Source organism: Jaculus jaculus, chromosome 12, assembly GCF_020740685.1.
Source record: "Jaculus jaculus isolate mJacJac1 chromosome 12, mJacJac1.mat.Y.cur, whole genome shotgun sequence".
Classification (NCBI taxonomy): Eukaryota; Metazoa; Chordata; class Mammalia; order Rodentia; family Dipodidae; genus Jaculus; species Jaculus jaculus.
The window spans coordinates 7,747,350-7,764,423 of NC_059113.1; the positions used below are offsets into that span (position 1 = coordinate 7,747,350).

The 17,074-nt window shown below is 42.6% G+C and overlaps 1 protein-coding gene across 3 annotated transcripts; it reads right to left on the bottom strand.

Annotated features, from left to right (window-relative positions):
* Nucleotides 1-6,671: 6,671 nt before the first annotated feature.
* On the bottom strand, nt 6,672-14,997 carry Npy5r (neuropeptide Y receptor Y5). 3 transcript variants are annotated; one of them, XM_045131772.1, is made up of 3 exons: nt 14,579-14,997; nt 8,966-9,123; nt 6,672-8,050 (listed from the first exon to the last, which is right to left on the bottom strand). In XM_045131772.1, the coding sequence occupies exon 3, from the start codon at nt 8,039-8,041 to the stop codon at nt 6,701-6,703; it is 1,341 nt and encodes a 446-aa protein (XP_044987707.1). In that variant the 5' UTR covers nt 8,042-8,050; nt 8,966-9,123; nt 14,579-14,997; the 3' UTR covers nt 6,672-6,700. The 3 variants fall into 3 exon arrangements, with proteins under 3 accessions (XP_044987707.1, XP_044987706.1, XP_044987708.1); XM_045131771.1 differs by lacking the exon at nt 8,966-9,123; XM_045131773.1 differs by lacking the exon at nt 8,966-9,123 and having other exon boundaries at nt 6,672-8,053.
* Between the last annotated feature and the right edge of the window lie 2,077 nt (nt 14,998-17,074).

Genomic DNA, 17,074 nt, shown 5'->3' on the forward strand with positions numbered 1-17,074 from the left:
GAATGAAACTCAAGATGTCAGGCTTTGCAAGCAAGTGCCATCTCCCTTGCCCCAAATTTTCTCTTTTTGATTTAGGAGTATAGAGTCCTATTTTTGCCATGTACAAACAGCTCCTACTAGATGGGACCTCCTCGCAGATGAAGATTATATATAGGAGCAAAACGATGAAAAATAAAATGACTTGGAGAGAACTGGAAGGGGCTGCTGTTGGCTGAAGAGGGAGATGCTGGAGCCTCTTCAATCATGGCCATTAAGCACACACGTATTTGAATCCATGATCTGACCACTTTATGGTAAGTAACAAGTAAAGAGGCATCATTGGGCTGGGGAGATACTGGGTAGAATATGACGTGCTTACCAGTCAAGCTTATTCCTAATGTTGATCCCCAGGCCCTGTGATGACAACTGGAAACCATGGCAGGCTTCTGTGACCCCACCACTGTCATTGATGGCAAGGTGTGATTCAGAGGCAGCATTTCCCAGAGGCAGAGCTTGAGGAAAGCCCACCAGAGAAGAGCAGAACAAGAAATCCTGCCTCAGACCAGACCATCCCATGAGAACAAGCCTGAAGGTTGTCCCCTGGCCTCCGGATGTGCAACGAGGCATGTGCATGCCTGCACTCACACCTACACACAAGCACACACACAAGGATACACACACACCTAATAACGATGATAATTTTGTCTTGTTTTATCAATGTGGTCTCACTCTAGTCCGGGCTGAACTGGAATTTACTATGTAGACTCAGGGTGGCCTTGAATTCATGGCAATCCTCCTACCTCTGCCTTCCGAGTGCTGGGATTAAAGGTGTGCACCACCATGCCCGGCTAAGACTATTTTTTTAAAGAGGAAATATTGGGGTTAGAGAGATGGCACAGTGTTGAAAGGCACTTGCTTGCTTCTTATCTTCACTAAAAGAATTGCATCTTGGGTAAGCAATCATAAGTCCAGGGAAAACATTTTTCATGCATGCATTTAATCTACTAATTGTGAAAAAATGTAGAATTAACATGTTAGCAAGATTTCAACCCTGAATAAATGAAGGTATAAACAGGCATAAGCATCTATGATTGCTAATAGCATAACATTAAATGGAGAAAAAGTATATTCTTGCAGCAGGAGTTTGAGTGGGGATCTTACTATGTCCCATCACTGGTCACAAAGATGCTCTTGGGTCAACATCCTTATAGGTGCCAATCTCTTACCTGATTTCCCTCATGATGACGTCCTCAATATGTCCCTTTCACCCTCAATATGTTCTCCTTCCTGGAGACCTTTGAGTCGTGTGTACCTTCTGCCTAGAGTCCTATTTCCCTGACAGAGCTACTTTTCTTACCTTCTTCAAGTCTTGGTATGAAAGTCACCTTCTAAATGATAGCTATGGGACCATACAAATTGAAATTTCCCCTACCTCACCTTGTCCCCTTGCCACAAAAGACCCAGGTTCATTTCTCCAGGACCCAAGTAAACCAGATGCACAAGGTGGCACATGCTTCTGGATTTTGTTTGCAGCAGCTGAAGGCCATAGTGCGACCATTCTCTTTGTATCTACCTCTTTCTCTCTCTCATATATATATACATATACATACATATGTGTATATGTATATTTCTCTATCATTTTGTTATGTGAAACTGAATCACACATAGATGGCACCAGAGGTAGAGTGGAGAAACAGAAAATTTATTGTTGCTGATATAAACTCAGAGTAACTTCCAAAGCCTGAGTACTAAGCTCTGATAGCTCAGAGGTTTTATAGACAAGTACAACAGGCAGTCTGATGTAATCTCAAATTCTTTACACTATTTGTGGGTTACAAGTTTCTAAGGTTACATGATTTGGGGGCCCAAACAGAAAATTATTTAGCAATCAATCACTGATAAGAAAGAACAGGGCTGGAGAGATGGCTTAGCGATTAAGCGCTTGCCTGTGAAGCCTAAGGACCCCGGTTCGAGGCTCGGTTCCCCAGGTCCCACGTTAGCCAGATGCACAAGGGGGCGCACACATCTGGAGTTCGTTTGCAGAGGCTGGAAGCCCTGGCGCGCCCATTCTCTCTCTCTCCCTCTATCTGTCTTTCTCTCTGTGTGTCTGTCTCTCTCAAATAAATAAATAAAAAAAAAAAAAAAAAGAAAGAACAAATGTGGAACAGAAATCTGTTTAGGGGTGTTTTTACCCATGGTTTGCTCTTGTAAAATATCTAATTGACCTAAGACGGGACTCAGTGACATAGCTCTGCTGGGTTGATAAGATTAGAACAAAGTTGTTTCCATTAGTTTCAGTTTACAATCTAAGGTGCTTGCCAAACACTGCCCAGCACAGAAAAGGGTGAGAGCATTGATTTTGATTGAAAACTCTACCATAATTTAATCATTTCAGTCACTCTGGGTAATTCCTCAGCGTTTTATTATTATTATTATTATTATTATTATTATTATTATTTTGTTATCCATAGTACTGGGAAACATAGGAACAATTTAAGTAACCACAAAAACTCAATTTACCTGCTTTCTAAATTAAATATTTGAAAATAATTTTTAAAAAGTAATGAGGTTCACTTTTTATAATTTTATTTCCTCTGGCCATTGTTTAGTGAGAATAATATTGAACAAGTAATCATGTCATGTCTCAGGAGAGAATAACAACAAAGTTATATAATCAACCCTTGAGCCATGGCAAGATGAATGAACAAATTTTTTTTTAACTCACTAAGCAGTTCTCCATAAAAGAAATTGCCATTTATAATATTTTAAAACCATTAATCCCAACTTTAATGACTTCCATGAAGGAACCCATCCAAACTCCTTAATTTTTAATTACTAAGAACATTCTGTCATTTCTTGTTAGGGAAGATAAATTTCTTCCTTTGAGTTCAATAGTAAGTACCTCAAATTAATTTGTTTAGCTTAAACTCATCAATCAACAATTATAAAGTCTGAGAACTTTGGCAGTTATTAAACATTTGCTGTTCTTACTATAATAGGATGCAATTTCTCTCTGTATATTAATATTTGTCCTTTATCTGTAAGTTGTGTTTTTTGTTTCAGCTGCTAACAGCAAACCTTGAACTTGCATGCCTAGTGAAAGTGAGAATGCTAATCAATTTTACATGAGTTCATTCTTTAGCAAGGACTCTGAATCCATGGTAGGCAATTGAAAGATGGTTTTCACAATAAAATCCTCATTTCTAAAAGCAAACCTTGCTTCTCTGAACATAGCTTAACTGTAAGCCACACAGTGTAGAGAAAAAGGAAGTTCCTCATAGGAAGATATATTACTAGGTATAAATAAATAGAAGCCCTTAGAATAAAGAGAGAGAGAGGGAGAGGGAGAGAGAGAGAGGTGGGTGGGGGAGGAAGAGAAAAGCAAGGCTGAGCTAGGTTTCTTCCATTTGGCCACTAACATAAACACTCAGAGGAGGACATTCTCATAGCACTAGTTAGATTTAGAGGGAAACTAAGAGCAGATGGGGCTTGTGGCTAGAATCATAGCTGACAATCTAGAAAGTAAGTAGAAAACAGGACAATCATGAGCAATCTGAGAAAGATGCACACAGCGAATACAGGAGACAGAACGCTCATGAAGTCGAGGAGGGAGATGCAAATAGTGGGTACAAGAAACAGAAGTGCAGGATGCTCATGAAAAATAAGAGCAAGATGCCCACAGCGGGCATGACACACAGAACACAATGCTCACGGCACAGTAAGAGGGAGATGCACCCAGCGGATATAACAGACAAAAAGATGGAGTCTTCATGAGCAATATGAGGAAGATACCCACAGCGAGTGTGGCAGACACAAGGATCGAATGCTCGTGTGTAACATGAAGGAAATGCCCACAGTGGGTACAGTAGACAGAATGCTCCTGAACAGCATGAGGGAGCTTCGCATAGTCAATACTGCAGACAGACGTGTGGAATGCCCAAGGAAGCCTCATCTACCTGTGCAGGTCCTTTGTGACCCATGTCATTAGCATACATGGCCAAATTTCACTAGTCCCCATGAATCCCAGCAACGACTGTGAACTGTCCCCGTGGTTCCTGACTTGGCAAGAGGGAATTCACTGACGGCATAGCGAGATGCTCCAAAGTGAGCAGCCCTAGACTGGGACAAAGTGGAAAGCGAGGCTGGAGCTCACTCTGTGGGATTTACTGGAGCAGCAGAGGTGGGGCCTTCTGGGGCTGACGCGAAGGCCTTGGCCTTGCTTAGTGACGGTACATTTATAGAAGAGGCAGAAGCTGGGGTAACAAGGACACCAGGCAAGAGTTCCACTCCTCTAGGGAGTCAACAGAGGACATCTGGTGGCCCTGTACCATTTTCTGCCCAGGGCGAGATCGCGGCAACTTCTCCATGCATGGACACTTCTGGGAAGGAGCATGGGATGCAAAGAAAACTCTCGTAGAGTCTGTCCATTACTTGCAAACTGAAAGACTCTTTTGTTCTGTTTTATTGATTTTTTTTTAATGACTAGTAATAACTGATACAGGAGAATGCTTAAATCAGTTACAAGCATCAAAGACAGCGATACTTTTATTCATGTGACTTATATGTGAAAATATTTAAATTTGGAGGGGTTAGGGTTAGCCCTGGATTTTAGGGATTTAGCTCAGTGATAGAACATTACTTTAGCATTCACAAGGCCTTGAATCCCACCCCCAGTTGTGCAAAATGGACATAAAAAGCCCACAAAAACCCAACAACAATGAAAACAACTGGCACAAACAAATGAAACAAAAGTTCAAGTGGTTGAAAAAAATCCACTTCAATTTAGCAACACTTAGCATGCATACAGCATTGAAACAATTTGAAATATATTATTCATTACTTATTTTCTAGTCACCAAAATTAACTGAGCTTATGTCTGTGAACCTTTAAAATGGTCTTTAAAATTGTGTAATAAGCTGGGCATGGTGGCACACACCTTTAATCCCAGCACTCTGGAGGCAGAGATAGGAGGATCACTATGAGTTCAAGGCTATCCTGAGGCTACATAGTGAATTTCAGGTCAGCCTGAGTCACAGCGAGACCCTACCTTGATAAACTAAAATAATAATAATAATGAATTAATTAAAATTGTTTCATAATTGCAAACAGATTTTTTAGACTTCACGTTTTAGAATATAAAATGTATGGGGCTAGAGAGATGGCTTAGCTGTTAAGGTGCTTGCCTGCAAAGCCCAAGGACCCAGGTACTTTCCCCTAGTATACAAGTAAGCCAGATGCACAAGGTTGTATGCATCTGGAGTTCATTTGCAGTGGCTAGGGGCCCTAGCTCATCCCTTTTCTCTCTCTCTCTCCAAATAAATAAATATATTTAAATAAAATCCATGTATTAAAATTTACCTTTATCTGATACTGTTTAATGTTGCAGTATAAATGTAGGAAATTTTTAAAACCTATTTTATTTGGTAAATTAATTTTGTATTACTAGGACAGCAGAGTTGAAATGACAACCATGATTATTATTATATTTTTTTTAGTTTGTGGAGGTAGGGTCTCACTCTAGCTCAGGCTGACCTGGACTTCACTATGTAGTCTCAGGATGGCCTTGAACTCACAGCGATCCTCCTACCTCTGTCTTCCAAGTGCTGGGATTAAAGGTGTGTGCCACCATGCCCGATTAAACTTGATGAATTTTAAGAAATAGGAAATAACCATTTCTCTGCAGGACTACCAAAAATGTACTCAATGTTTAAATTTCTCTTCTATATTTTATTTTTATTTATTTATTTACTTGAGAGAGAGAGACACACACACAGGGGGAGAGAGACAGAGAATGGCCTCCAGGCACTGCAAACAAACTCCAGACACATGCGCCACTTTGTGCATCTGGCTTACATGGGTCCTGGTGAATCAAATTGAGGGCCGTTGGCTTTGGAGGCAAGTGCCTTAACTGCTAAGCCATCTCCCCAGCCCCAGTGTTTAAATTTCTAATCATCCATTTTATTTATTTGCTTATTTGAGAGAAAGATGGATAGAGAGAGACAGTGAGAGAGAGAATGGGCATGGCAGGGCCTCCAGCCACTGCAAACAAACTCCAGACACATGTGTCACTTTGCGCATCTGGCTTACATGGGTCCTGGGGAATCAAAGCAAGATCCTTTGGCTTGGCAGGCAAGCACCTTAGCCGTTAAGCCATCTCTCCAGCCCAAACTTCTAACCATTCTTTAAGTATGCAGCTCATTTACTTATGACTTTCTAAGATCATTTGTTTGTAGTTTTACAAATTAAGTATTAAGAAGCTTGTAGAATAGAAATGAAAATAGATAACAGGTCAATAACGCATACATACACACATAGATAATAGAAAAATGTACAAACTTGTAGTTTTTTTTCAGGAAGAAATTTTTTTGCTCCTTTTATTTTTTAGAAAATTGCTTAGTTAGATATGACTTTTATTTTGAAGAAAACTGTCATCCACTTATTTACAGATAACATCAAGAGGAAGGTAATATAACTACCTTTAAAAATGGAATTACAGACTATATTGACATTGACTCTGTACACCTAAGGTACTTAATCATGTTATAACACATTAACATTATTTTGTATATGTTAAGAACTGTCATTCAGATCCAGAACTCTCACAGAAACTAAATTAAACTAAATTCCATATGTTAACAAATTTGTTTGTTACACACATATCATAATCATGAATATATTTTAGATGACCTTAACATTTTTTTTCCTTGGAAAACAGTGAGAACTATGACATATGAAGACAGTGTATAAGGGACCTTAAGTCAGCTTTGATCCCATTGTTAAGAAATCCATATAGAATGGGATTAAGGCAACAGGACATCATGCCTAACAAATGACAAATGCAGTACACCAGCTTGAAATGTCTGTTTGAGATGAGGTTGTCATTGAAATCCGTCACCACATGAAAAAGGTGCAGCGGCATCCAGCTGACGGCAAAGACCAGTATCAATATGGTCAGTCTGTAGAAAACACTTCGCGATCTCCTTCTGATTCTCATGATGGAGCATTTGACTCTCATTTCATGAGCATCTGAATTTTCTTCAGGTTTCGTCTCAAAGCAGGTGGGGACTCCAGGTATGAACTTACTGGATGAAGAGACTTGACTTCTCACAGAACCAAAGTTTTCTGGAACTGTTCTTGCATGGCTCTCTTGGGCAGGTTTTGGGGGAGCCGGCAACACGCAGGCTGTCTTCTTGCTGTACCTTCTTCTGTGTTTTTTAATGAATGAATGGCTCCACTTTTGATTGCTAGTGAGTTGTACCTGGTTCCCAGTCTTTTTGGATGGATGAAGAGTCAAGTTGATCATCTCTTTTTCCTCTAGCCTGTTGTCTTTATTGGACAAGCCACAGCTCACACTCCTGCAGACACTGGTATGACTTACGGTTAAACAGACTAAAGGCAGAATATACTGAACTAGCAACAGGGAGATTGTGAAAGCAATTCTGTATGAATCAGAGGGCCATGACTCAACACACAGATACTTGCTGCTCTGCAACGCTGAGCCAAAGGTTTCTTGAAGTTCCACAAGACTGTGGAACACTGGGAGGGGAGAGCAAATGGCTAAGCCTAGAGTCCAGACAGTAGCTATCAGGAAGTAGCCATGGTTGGCTGTCAAATTGTTGGATATAGGATGCTTTATCATATGGTACCTGACAATGGCAATGGAGATTAAAATTAAAGTTGAAACCATGACTGACACACACTGAAGGAAAGGCATGACATGGCACATGACTTTGCCAAACATCCACTGATCCAACAAGACAGAAGTCAGGGTGAAAGGGGAGCAAAAGAGTACCACCAAGATGTCGGAGAAGGCCAAGTTCCCTATGAGGAAGTTCACTGTAGTCTTCTGGCTTCGCTTTTTCGTGACAGCCATTAAGATAAGCAGGTTCCCCATAAAGCCAAGAAGACTGACAAATGTGTACAGCCCGATCAGGAAGTACTGAACATCACCCACACTGCCTCTGTAGTCATCCCAGACCGGAAGGCCAGAGTCCCGAGGGGCAGCAGAGTTGTTCTCTGTGGGCAGCGTCTTGTTAGAATACACTTCAAGCTCAAAATCCATCTCAGATTCCTGCTTGGGTTAAGAAGATATTCATTAGCAACTTTGAGGAAAAACTGCATGGTGACTATAGCTTAATCCATTCAGAGAAGAACTCAAGCTTGCTTTCATTCCCTTATCAATCCCCTAGGAGAGTTTGGAGATGTCTTTACTTGGAGCCAAGTAAGGTACAAATTCAGTGTTACAATAAACTGAAGTCTTCTGTCAGTTCTATACTGTGATAACTCATAGTAAAGTACCAAATTTCAGCCTTAAAATTTATCTCAGATAAAAATGTCAATAGGCAAACACTTCAATGCACATAATTTAAAATGTAGCTAATAATTTATAATATGCTCTCTCATTCTCTAGTCAAGATGTCTAATGCAGGGTATCATGCCAGGATCTTAACTTAAAAATACTTTTCTTTCCTGCCAAAGCCAAATTGAGAAGTCACCTGTCCTGAAGTGTTTCCTGTTTACCTGTATTCCAAATTCCCTCATAGTATGATTAAAGCTGTCTAAAGCTACATGACACAGCAATCATAATGCCTCTCATTTGTTAATTTTCTTATGAACATTGAAAAAGCAAAGACTGGGGCTGGACAGATGGCTTAGTGGTTAAAGAGCATGCCTGCAAAGCCAAAGGACCTGGGTTCAGTTCCCCAGGATCCACGTAAATCAGATGCACAAGGTGGCGCATGCATCTGGAGTTCGTTTGCAGTGGCTGGCATGCTCTTTCCCTCCCTCCCTCCCTCCCTCCCTCCCTCCTCCCCCTCTCTCAGCCTCTTTCCCTCTCTCAAATAAATAAATAAATAAAAGAAAAAGCAAAGACTGTCTATCCCTCATCCTCCATGGCATCCTTCACAACAGATGGCATAGTAGCTTCCTCGCTGCAGGTGATAAATATTTATGAGAGGAAGAAAAATTCAAACAAAAATCAAGTAACCTAGCTCATGCCATGTTCCAGTTTCAGTTCCTCGAATGTAGATACCCTGTCGTTGTCCCTGGGTATGGCTGCTCGTCATTCAGAAAAGGCTTATCAGACTGTGCATGTATGAACACAGTGACAGGGGGAAGATGACTCGATGGTCAATTCCCAGTCTTCTGAAATGTGTGAGAGTTTCATGAATTAGGAGAACCACTGGCCATCTGGAAATGCTGCATGTGTTATTTTTAAACAGTTTGCCCAATTACTTTTTGATCTAACATTACTTAAGACTGTTTAAAAAAGATTCCATTAATTCATATTATAAAAGGAAATCATTATTTTATTTATTTTATTTATTTATTTATTTGAGAGCGACAGACACAGAGAGAAAGACAGATAGAGGGAGAGAGAGCGAGAATGGGCGCGCCAGGGCTTCCAGCCTCTGCAAACGAACTCCAGACGCGTGCGACCCCTTGTGCATCTGGCTAATGTGGGACCTGGGGAACCGAGCCTCGAACCGGGGTCCTTAGGCTTCACAGGCAAGTGCTTAACTGCTAAGCCATCTCTCCAGCCCCATTATTTTTAAAATTATTGAAACTAGTAGATTATTCCATCATAAGTTTTGTTTCATTTCAGATGAAATTAATGTCACATCACTTACTCCATTCTACACATTAGAGATATTTTGCTACACTAAGTAGCCTCCAACATATACAAAAAAAGTAATCTTTCTTCTATTGTAAGATAATTAAGCACTTTGACAACTTTTTTTTTTTTTTTTTTTAAGAAAAGGACTATATAGTGCAGGTTGGCCTCAATTTTAAAATCTGTCTACCTCAACCTCACAAGTGCGGGGATTTATAGGCAAGCCATCACACCCAAAAGTGCTTTCACTTTTTTAAAAAGGGAATTTCCTACTGAAAACTTTATAATAGTTAATTAACTTAGAACGCATATTGTTACAGGCCTCTAAATATATACATACACATAGCTAGTAAGCACTTTTGCTACATGTCAATATAAATTTATTTACTTATTTATGGCTATATAACTGAAAATTATGCTTAAAACTATAAGAAGACAGATGTTTAAATTAATAAGCAATAATATTTTTATATTTTATTTATTTATTTGAGAGAGAGAAAGATGCAGGCACAGAGAGAGAGGTTGAGAATGGGTGCACCAGGACAGTCAGCCACTGCAAACGAACTCCAGACACATGTGCCACCTTGTGCATCTGGCTAATGTGGGTCCTGGGGAATTGAACCGAGGTCCTTTGGCTTGCAGGCAAAGGCTTTAACTGCTAAGCCATCTCTCCAGTCCCATCAATAATATTTTACTTGATGTATGAAGGACCCACAGTTCCTGGTTCAATGCATTTCCAAGTTAGGTAATGTTTGTGTGCCCAAACATTCATTGTAAATGAGATGACTGTCACTTTTATGTACAGCAAGTTTCACATAGGAGGTATTCCAGTCACCATGCTATGAGAAGTTATTTTTTCCCAACTTCCATTGGTGCCTCCATGCTAAAGAAATAACTTTCAGGGCTGGAGAGATGGCTTAGCAGTTAAGCGCTTGCCTGTGAAGCCTAAGGACCCCGGTTCGAGGCTCGGTTCCCCAGGTCCCACGTTAGCCAGATGCACAAGGGGGCGCACGCATCTGGAGTTCGTTTGCAGAGGCTGGAAGCCCTGGCGCGCCCATTCTCTCTCTCTCCCTCTATCTGTCTTTCTCTCTGTGTCTGTCGCTCTCAAATAAATAAATAAATTTTTAAAAAAAAGGGTAAGATGCAGAAGAAATAACTTTCAGAAGATAAATTAATCCAAAAACCAAAGACCATGTTCATTTTCTTCATACACCCTAACCAACAGTCTACTTTGTAATGTCTCACGGGAGGAAGGGTACTTGGTGCAGATGTGACTCACGATGCTGCCTGAATCATCTCGCTCACAACATGGCTAGACAATCGTTTCCTGGCAGCTCCTGTGGACAGATCCTAGTGCTTCTAATGAAAGCAGCCTTGACTGGTGTTTCAGACTAATTTCCTGAGTTCTGATGACCACTGGGCTCAGCATAGCTAGTTCATGATCCTATTTATCCGTACAATGTGCACAGGCTATTTGTAACTATGCTCCTACTTAACTGATTTTTTTTTTTTTTTGACTCACTTTCTTTGAATCACCTCTTTGCTCTTTGTGGCAGGTCAGTCATTTCTGATTTTTTTCTATGAACAAAGAAAGGACAAGGGAGAAATTGGACAGAAGTTTCTACAATGGTCTTTTGCTTTTATGAGATATAACACTCATTCAGAATAGCACAGCTGTCATTTTTTAAGAAAGAACAACTGCAGCTTTTTGTGATAAAAATATATGGTTTGAAGGACTAGTGAGATATCTCAGTGGCAGAGAGCTTGCCTAGCATATGTGAAGTTCTGGGTTTAGTTACTAATGTATACAAATAGATATACACATATCTATATATGTGTGCAGACATAGGACATTGAGTCGAATATTAAGATTACTTCCAAAATATGAGGTCTGATCTCTCATTTAGACTTTAGTGAAGATAGGGAAAAGTCTCATGGTAATGAGGTATTTATTTGATATGTTTTTACATGACTGATGGTAAGTAAATAGTTGCTATTAATCATTTTACATAGTTTAATATTTGCTATCTTAAAATAACAGACATGAATCACTCTGGGAATGTTCAGAATAGAGTGTGTATGTATAAGTTAGTTTTTTCTATCGGTTTTGAGACAGTGTCTCGCTGTAGACCAAGCTGGCCTGGAACACCTGAGCTTCTTGACTTCACCTCTGAAGCGCTGGGATTCCGGGTGCCTTCACGCCTCACTGAAGTTAGTGGTTTATTTTACTTATGTTTTGGGTTTTGGCTTTTCGAGGTAGGGTCTCACTCTAGCCCAGGCTGACCCGGAATTCACTATGTAGTCTCAGGCTGGTCTTGAACTCACAGCAGTCCTTCTACCTCTGCCTCCCGAGTGCTGGGATTAAAGGCTTTTGTGCTACTATGCCTGGCTCAGGTTAGTGTTCTTAAATGGTCTGAAATGAAATGTGAAAATGTCTATACAGACAATAATGACAGTTTAGACTTTGACTCTTTAAATTGGATATGTTTGTTGACAAAGGCTGTGCTAACAAACATGAAACGAAAGTTGAGGTTTTTAGCATGCTTTTAGTTAAATGAAAAATACGCAGAACTGCATAGTTTTTAGCAAAACTCTTAAATGTATGAATACAACTATTGAACTGTTAAATAATAAGGACCACTGATTCTTAGATAGCAGACAAAGGAAATGTCTTCCTAAGTATTTACATGTCACTGGGGAAGCATTGAGGACAAATGTCTTTGCTTCCGTGAAATACGTAAGCAATTTAAGAAAATAAATAGATAATTTATATGTAATATAAAGGCAGGCTGTCTATTAATAAATAGTTGAGTAAGAGTTGTTCTTCTACTCATTTGGCAGGCATTTACTGAACCTGTAATATGCTAAACTCACTACTCTGATAGCCTAGTGACAGCCACACCCACCTACTCATCACATAAACATGTGTACCCATAAGCACTCTGCACAAAATGAGCCCTCTGCGAATCTCAGTTCCCACAAATCTATCTCCCAACTAAATCAGGGCTATTGCAATGTGGCTGCAAGGATGGGTTTATCAGGTTCTTTAAACATCTGCCTCTTTGTAGATAGGAAAGTTCAAATATTCAGTAAATTGTGTCCAATAACAATCAAATCATCTGTTTTAAAGTTGGAACTATAGGACCAAGGAGCTCCTTTGAAATCAGAACAAGCACATAACAAATGAATAAATGCTCAAGAGATGTCTGTCTTTCTTTCTTGCTTGCTTGCTTGCTTTCTTGTTGTTGTTGTTGTTGTTGTTGTTTTTTCTAGGTAGGGTCTCACTCTAGCCCAGGCTGACTGGAATTCCCTACGAAGTCTCAGGGTGGCCTCGAACTCACAGTGATCCTCCAACCTCTGCCGCCCCAGTGCTGGGATTAAAGGCGTGCACCACCACACCCGGCAAGATGGCTTTCTTTCTGAAAAACTCAGCAAACAAACAACAGAAATGTGAAACTGCTTTCTGGTTCTCTACTTTTCAACAAGTGTATAGTGAACACTGTGCTTAATGCTGCTGCAGTCTTTTGTGCAGAATGTTTTAACAGTGAAATAAAGAAATATTATTTCAGAAAGAAATTTGGGACTATCTTACACATATACTCATAGTTCCCAGCACCAAATTTCCAGCTGATACGCTGAACTTTGATTTCCTGAGCGCAGCAGTGTGGGGAAATGGTGCTGTGGTAACGTTACTAATGTAACGCCTCTGCGAAGATTATTATCTCCTTGTGAATTGATCTGTCTGTGACACCTAGCCAAAGGATATCTTCTGAATCAATATTACCTACCTTAAGAAAGTAGATCTTAAAAAGAATAAGAGCAGGAAATACAGTGAACTCCAAGGATACTGGGGGGGGGGAACCACTGATTTGTCCATTTAAATAAGGTTTATTTTTTTTGTTAGGATAATTCCCGCTCTGCGAGAATGCGCATCATTCTTCTCACAAAAGATGCCAATCACAGGAAAGAATTAAATATATGCAAATTTTCTCCTAGCAATGGTGACATATCAACTATTGCCTATTTTGCTGTGATCTTGAAACCATGGCAAGATTCCAGGTTGTCAAACATTCTCAGCACTGGCCTTTAAAGTCAGCATCTGCCAACATTGGCACTGGGCATTTAAACCCAGACCAGCTCAGCTAACGCGCAGCAGGCGCCCCCGCCCCCCCGCTGATTCTTAACCGCAGAGTTTCTCTCCCCCTGAAATTTCAAAAGGTACCTAGGCTGCAAAACTCCACGGGAACAGTCTTATGCTATTTCCATGAATTGTGATGAAAGCGTTTGTGGTATCCACCTAACCATATGACCCTTGAGAAGCTAAACTAAAGCTCTGTGAACTTCCAGGTGAGAATCCCCGCTTCCGGAATGCTAAGTGGATGGATGAATGCGTATTCATTGCTCTCTTGTCTGTAAAGACGCCACCTTACAAATCAGGGGTGCAAAACTAAGAGCCCAGCTGCCTCCTGTTCTCCAGAGCAGCTGTGGGACAAGGTGGCAGTTGTGCTGTCCCAGGGGAGCCCCTGAACCCCCCCCTGAGCTCTCCCCCACCAGGGGTCAGCTAGGGTTCTCAACCGGCCTGGGTACCCCGGGGATGCTTTACCCCATCCTACAACCTCCGGTGCCCACCGGGCCGCCCTCAAGGTTTCTGCAGCCTGGAAGACAGCTTCTCATTCATCCTGCCTCCTGGGTACCCTCAGGACGAGGCTCCCGCGCGCAGCGAGGATGCTCTCCTCTGGGGTCTGGCGCGTGCTGGCTCCCCGGGGGGTGAGCTGGGCGCGGGAGCAACCGGTCCCGCGTGGAAGGACCGACACCCCGCCGTTCCCCAGCTCCTCCTTCACCGCCCTCCACCCTTTCCTCCCACCCGTGCGGTTTGCAGCGGCCCCATCCCACGCTCCGGGAAACCGCGCGCCGGGGACGAGGGCGCGGGCTCCCGGGGGTCACCAGGTGGTGCCCGGGGGAGCTGAGGAGGGTTGGAGAGGGTACCTCGGGGCGCCCCGGCTGCTGCTGGCGCCTTGGCTCCGGGAACGAGGCCGAGGGCGGTCGCTTCTGCACCGGGCGGCGGCGGCAACGGTGGTGGCGGGAGCAGGACCTGGAGGCGGAGGTGGGGAGGAGGAGCCCCGGAGCTGAGAGGGTTTTAGAGGCGCCTTAGGGACACGTGACTGCCCCAGGGACCCCGGAGACCCTATTCCAGGGAACCAGTCTCACCCACAGCCTGGGCTGGGGCGAGGGGCATCCGGATCCCTGCCCAGCTGCTGGAAGCCCGGAGAGCCGCGGCTGGGTGGGTTTCGGGGTGTGACCACGTGCCCCCCAGTCTCACGTTCGGGGAGCAGGTTAAGCCCGGCTGCAAGGATGCCTGCTGGCTTTCCCAACCCCATCCTGACCTGAGTGGGAGTGGGCCTTGCTCTAAGACCTCGGACTTTCTGCGAGAAAGCTTCAAGGTCCAAGTTTTCTTCCTAAGGAGGAAACACGCACACCGAGGGCAGAGCCGTCTCTTTTGCAGACGAGAGCGGCCCGCTGGGCAGGAGGGTCGTTGGGAATGTGCGGGAGCCCCGCTCGGAACAGAGAGGTCCCGGGAGGTGTGGGCAGCGGGTGTGAGGCTGAGGAGCGAGGGTGCAATGCAGTCAACTTTTTTTTTTTGTTTTTCTTTTTCATCAGCACCGGGATCTAACCAGTCACACTAATCCTTCATTTGTTTTTAAAATGAAAACAAAATCCCTGCACCGCAAACAAAGAGCCAACAAGGAGCTGGAGCCATTATTCAGCAGTTAGTGCGCTTGCCTGCAGAGCCCAGTTTCCATTCCCCAGAACCCACGCAAAGCCAGATGCACGAAGTGGTGCGTGTGTCTGGCGTGTGTAGATGGAGGCCTGGCATGCCCATTCTCTCTTTCTCTCCCCTTGCACATAAATAAATAAATAATATCCAAAACGAAAACCCTGTGCTCTTCTACCTTAACATGATTTCATTCCTAAGGTTTCCAGGTCTGTATTCCATCCTGGCCGGAGTTGCTTTGGTTTTTAGCTAGTTATTAGTCTGCAGATACCTTAGACGAGAGAGAGATTGGGGGGGGGGGGGGGGAGCTGCATGCCTGCGCATCTCTGAACAAAGCAGCATACCGTAATAAAAATGCCTCTTCTGTGTGATCCCAGCATCTTCTCAGACAGGCAGACGTGCTGTGCTGACGGACACGCTGTCAGCCAAAGAGGAAGGTGACTTCTGTCCCTTGGGAGCAAGGGGACTCACACATCTGATGCCCAGGGCAGCAGTTACTAGCTGTTACCCAGAGACCTGAAGAGCCTCATGTCCCCTTTCTGATGATTTCATGCTAAATGTTCAAGGATATGCATGCCCTGTCACTCACTTCGAGATGCTAGAGAAAACATGCTTCAGTTTCATTCTTCTACACTTTCTTTCTGAAACACTATTCACCCTGACAGCTTAGCCCACAGGGTATCTGAGCAGTCCGGAGATTCACCTGTGGGGGACTAGATGTGTCCAGAAGGTATGGTGCTGACCAAGCAAGGGCTTGCTCTTGTACTTTCTTACCTCCAGTTACTGTGCAGTTTGTGATCTACACGTTGACAGTGATGTCTCCACCCTTCCATTCCTTGAACACCATAGTGCTTACCTACCAAATATTCTAGAAACAGCTACATATGGACACCCATGGTGACTGTCTTGCCAAAAGCAGTCTATATAGGCTACATAATATTGTCTATTTTCAATTGAAAATACAAGATTAGCTGGGTGTGGTGGCGCATGTCTTTAATCACAGCCCTTGGAGGCAGATGTAGGAGCATTGCCTGCACCGAATTTGAGGCCATCCAGAGACTACATAGTGAATTCCAGGTAAGCTTGGGTTAGAGCGAGACCCTACCTCGAAAACCCAAATGAAACAACAACAGCACAGCAAGATTATTTTTCTTTTACAATAATGTGTTTTAATTCAATGATATAAACTTTAGGCTGAAAAGAACGTTATTATTTGCAGTATTGAAAATAAATGTCTATATATCCTTAAAATGCAAATTCTGTTTAGCCTCTCTCCTTTCAGGGAAATCCACAAGCATATGAACCTCAAAAGGGTCAGAATTTCTTCTTTGAAGTATGCATTGGATATGTAATATTAAGATTACACAGAGCGACCAAACTATTATAAACCCGTTGTTTGGGAGGTGGCGTGATTAGGAAGACAGATTCATTGGCAAAGTGCTGATGCCACTATACCTGAATTCCAGGGCTGGAACGGCGGAGGCGGGAGGGCCCCTGGGACTTGCTGGCTGACTAGAGTAGCCTAAGTAGCCCAGGCCAACGAGAGAGCCTGTCTCAAAGGACGTGGGTGACATATCTGAGGATGATGCCCTAGGATGGCCTCTCGTCTCCACATGCACACAGGAACCCATGCTAACTTCTATTTTTAAAAAAGAATTCTTTGTTTTATAGAAATGTGACAAGTTGAAAATTTCAACATATAATCACAT

Excerpts from the sequence above, each read along its gene's own strand:
- Npy5r (XM_045131771.1), bottom strand. The coding sequence starts at position 8,041 with ATGGATTTTGAGCTTGAAGTGTATTCTAACAAGACGCTGCCCACAGAG.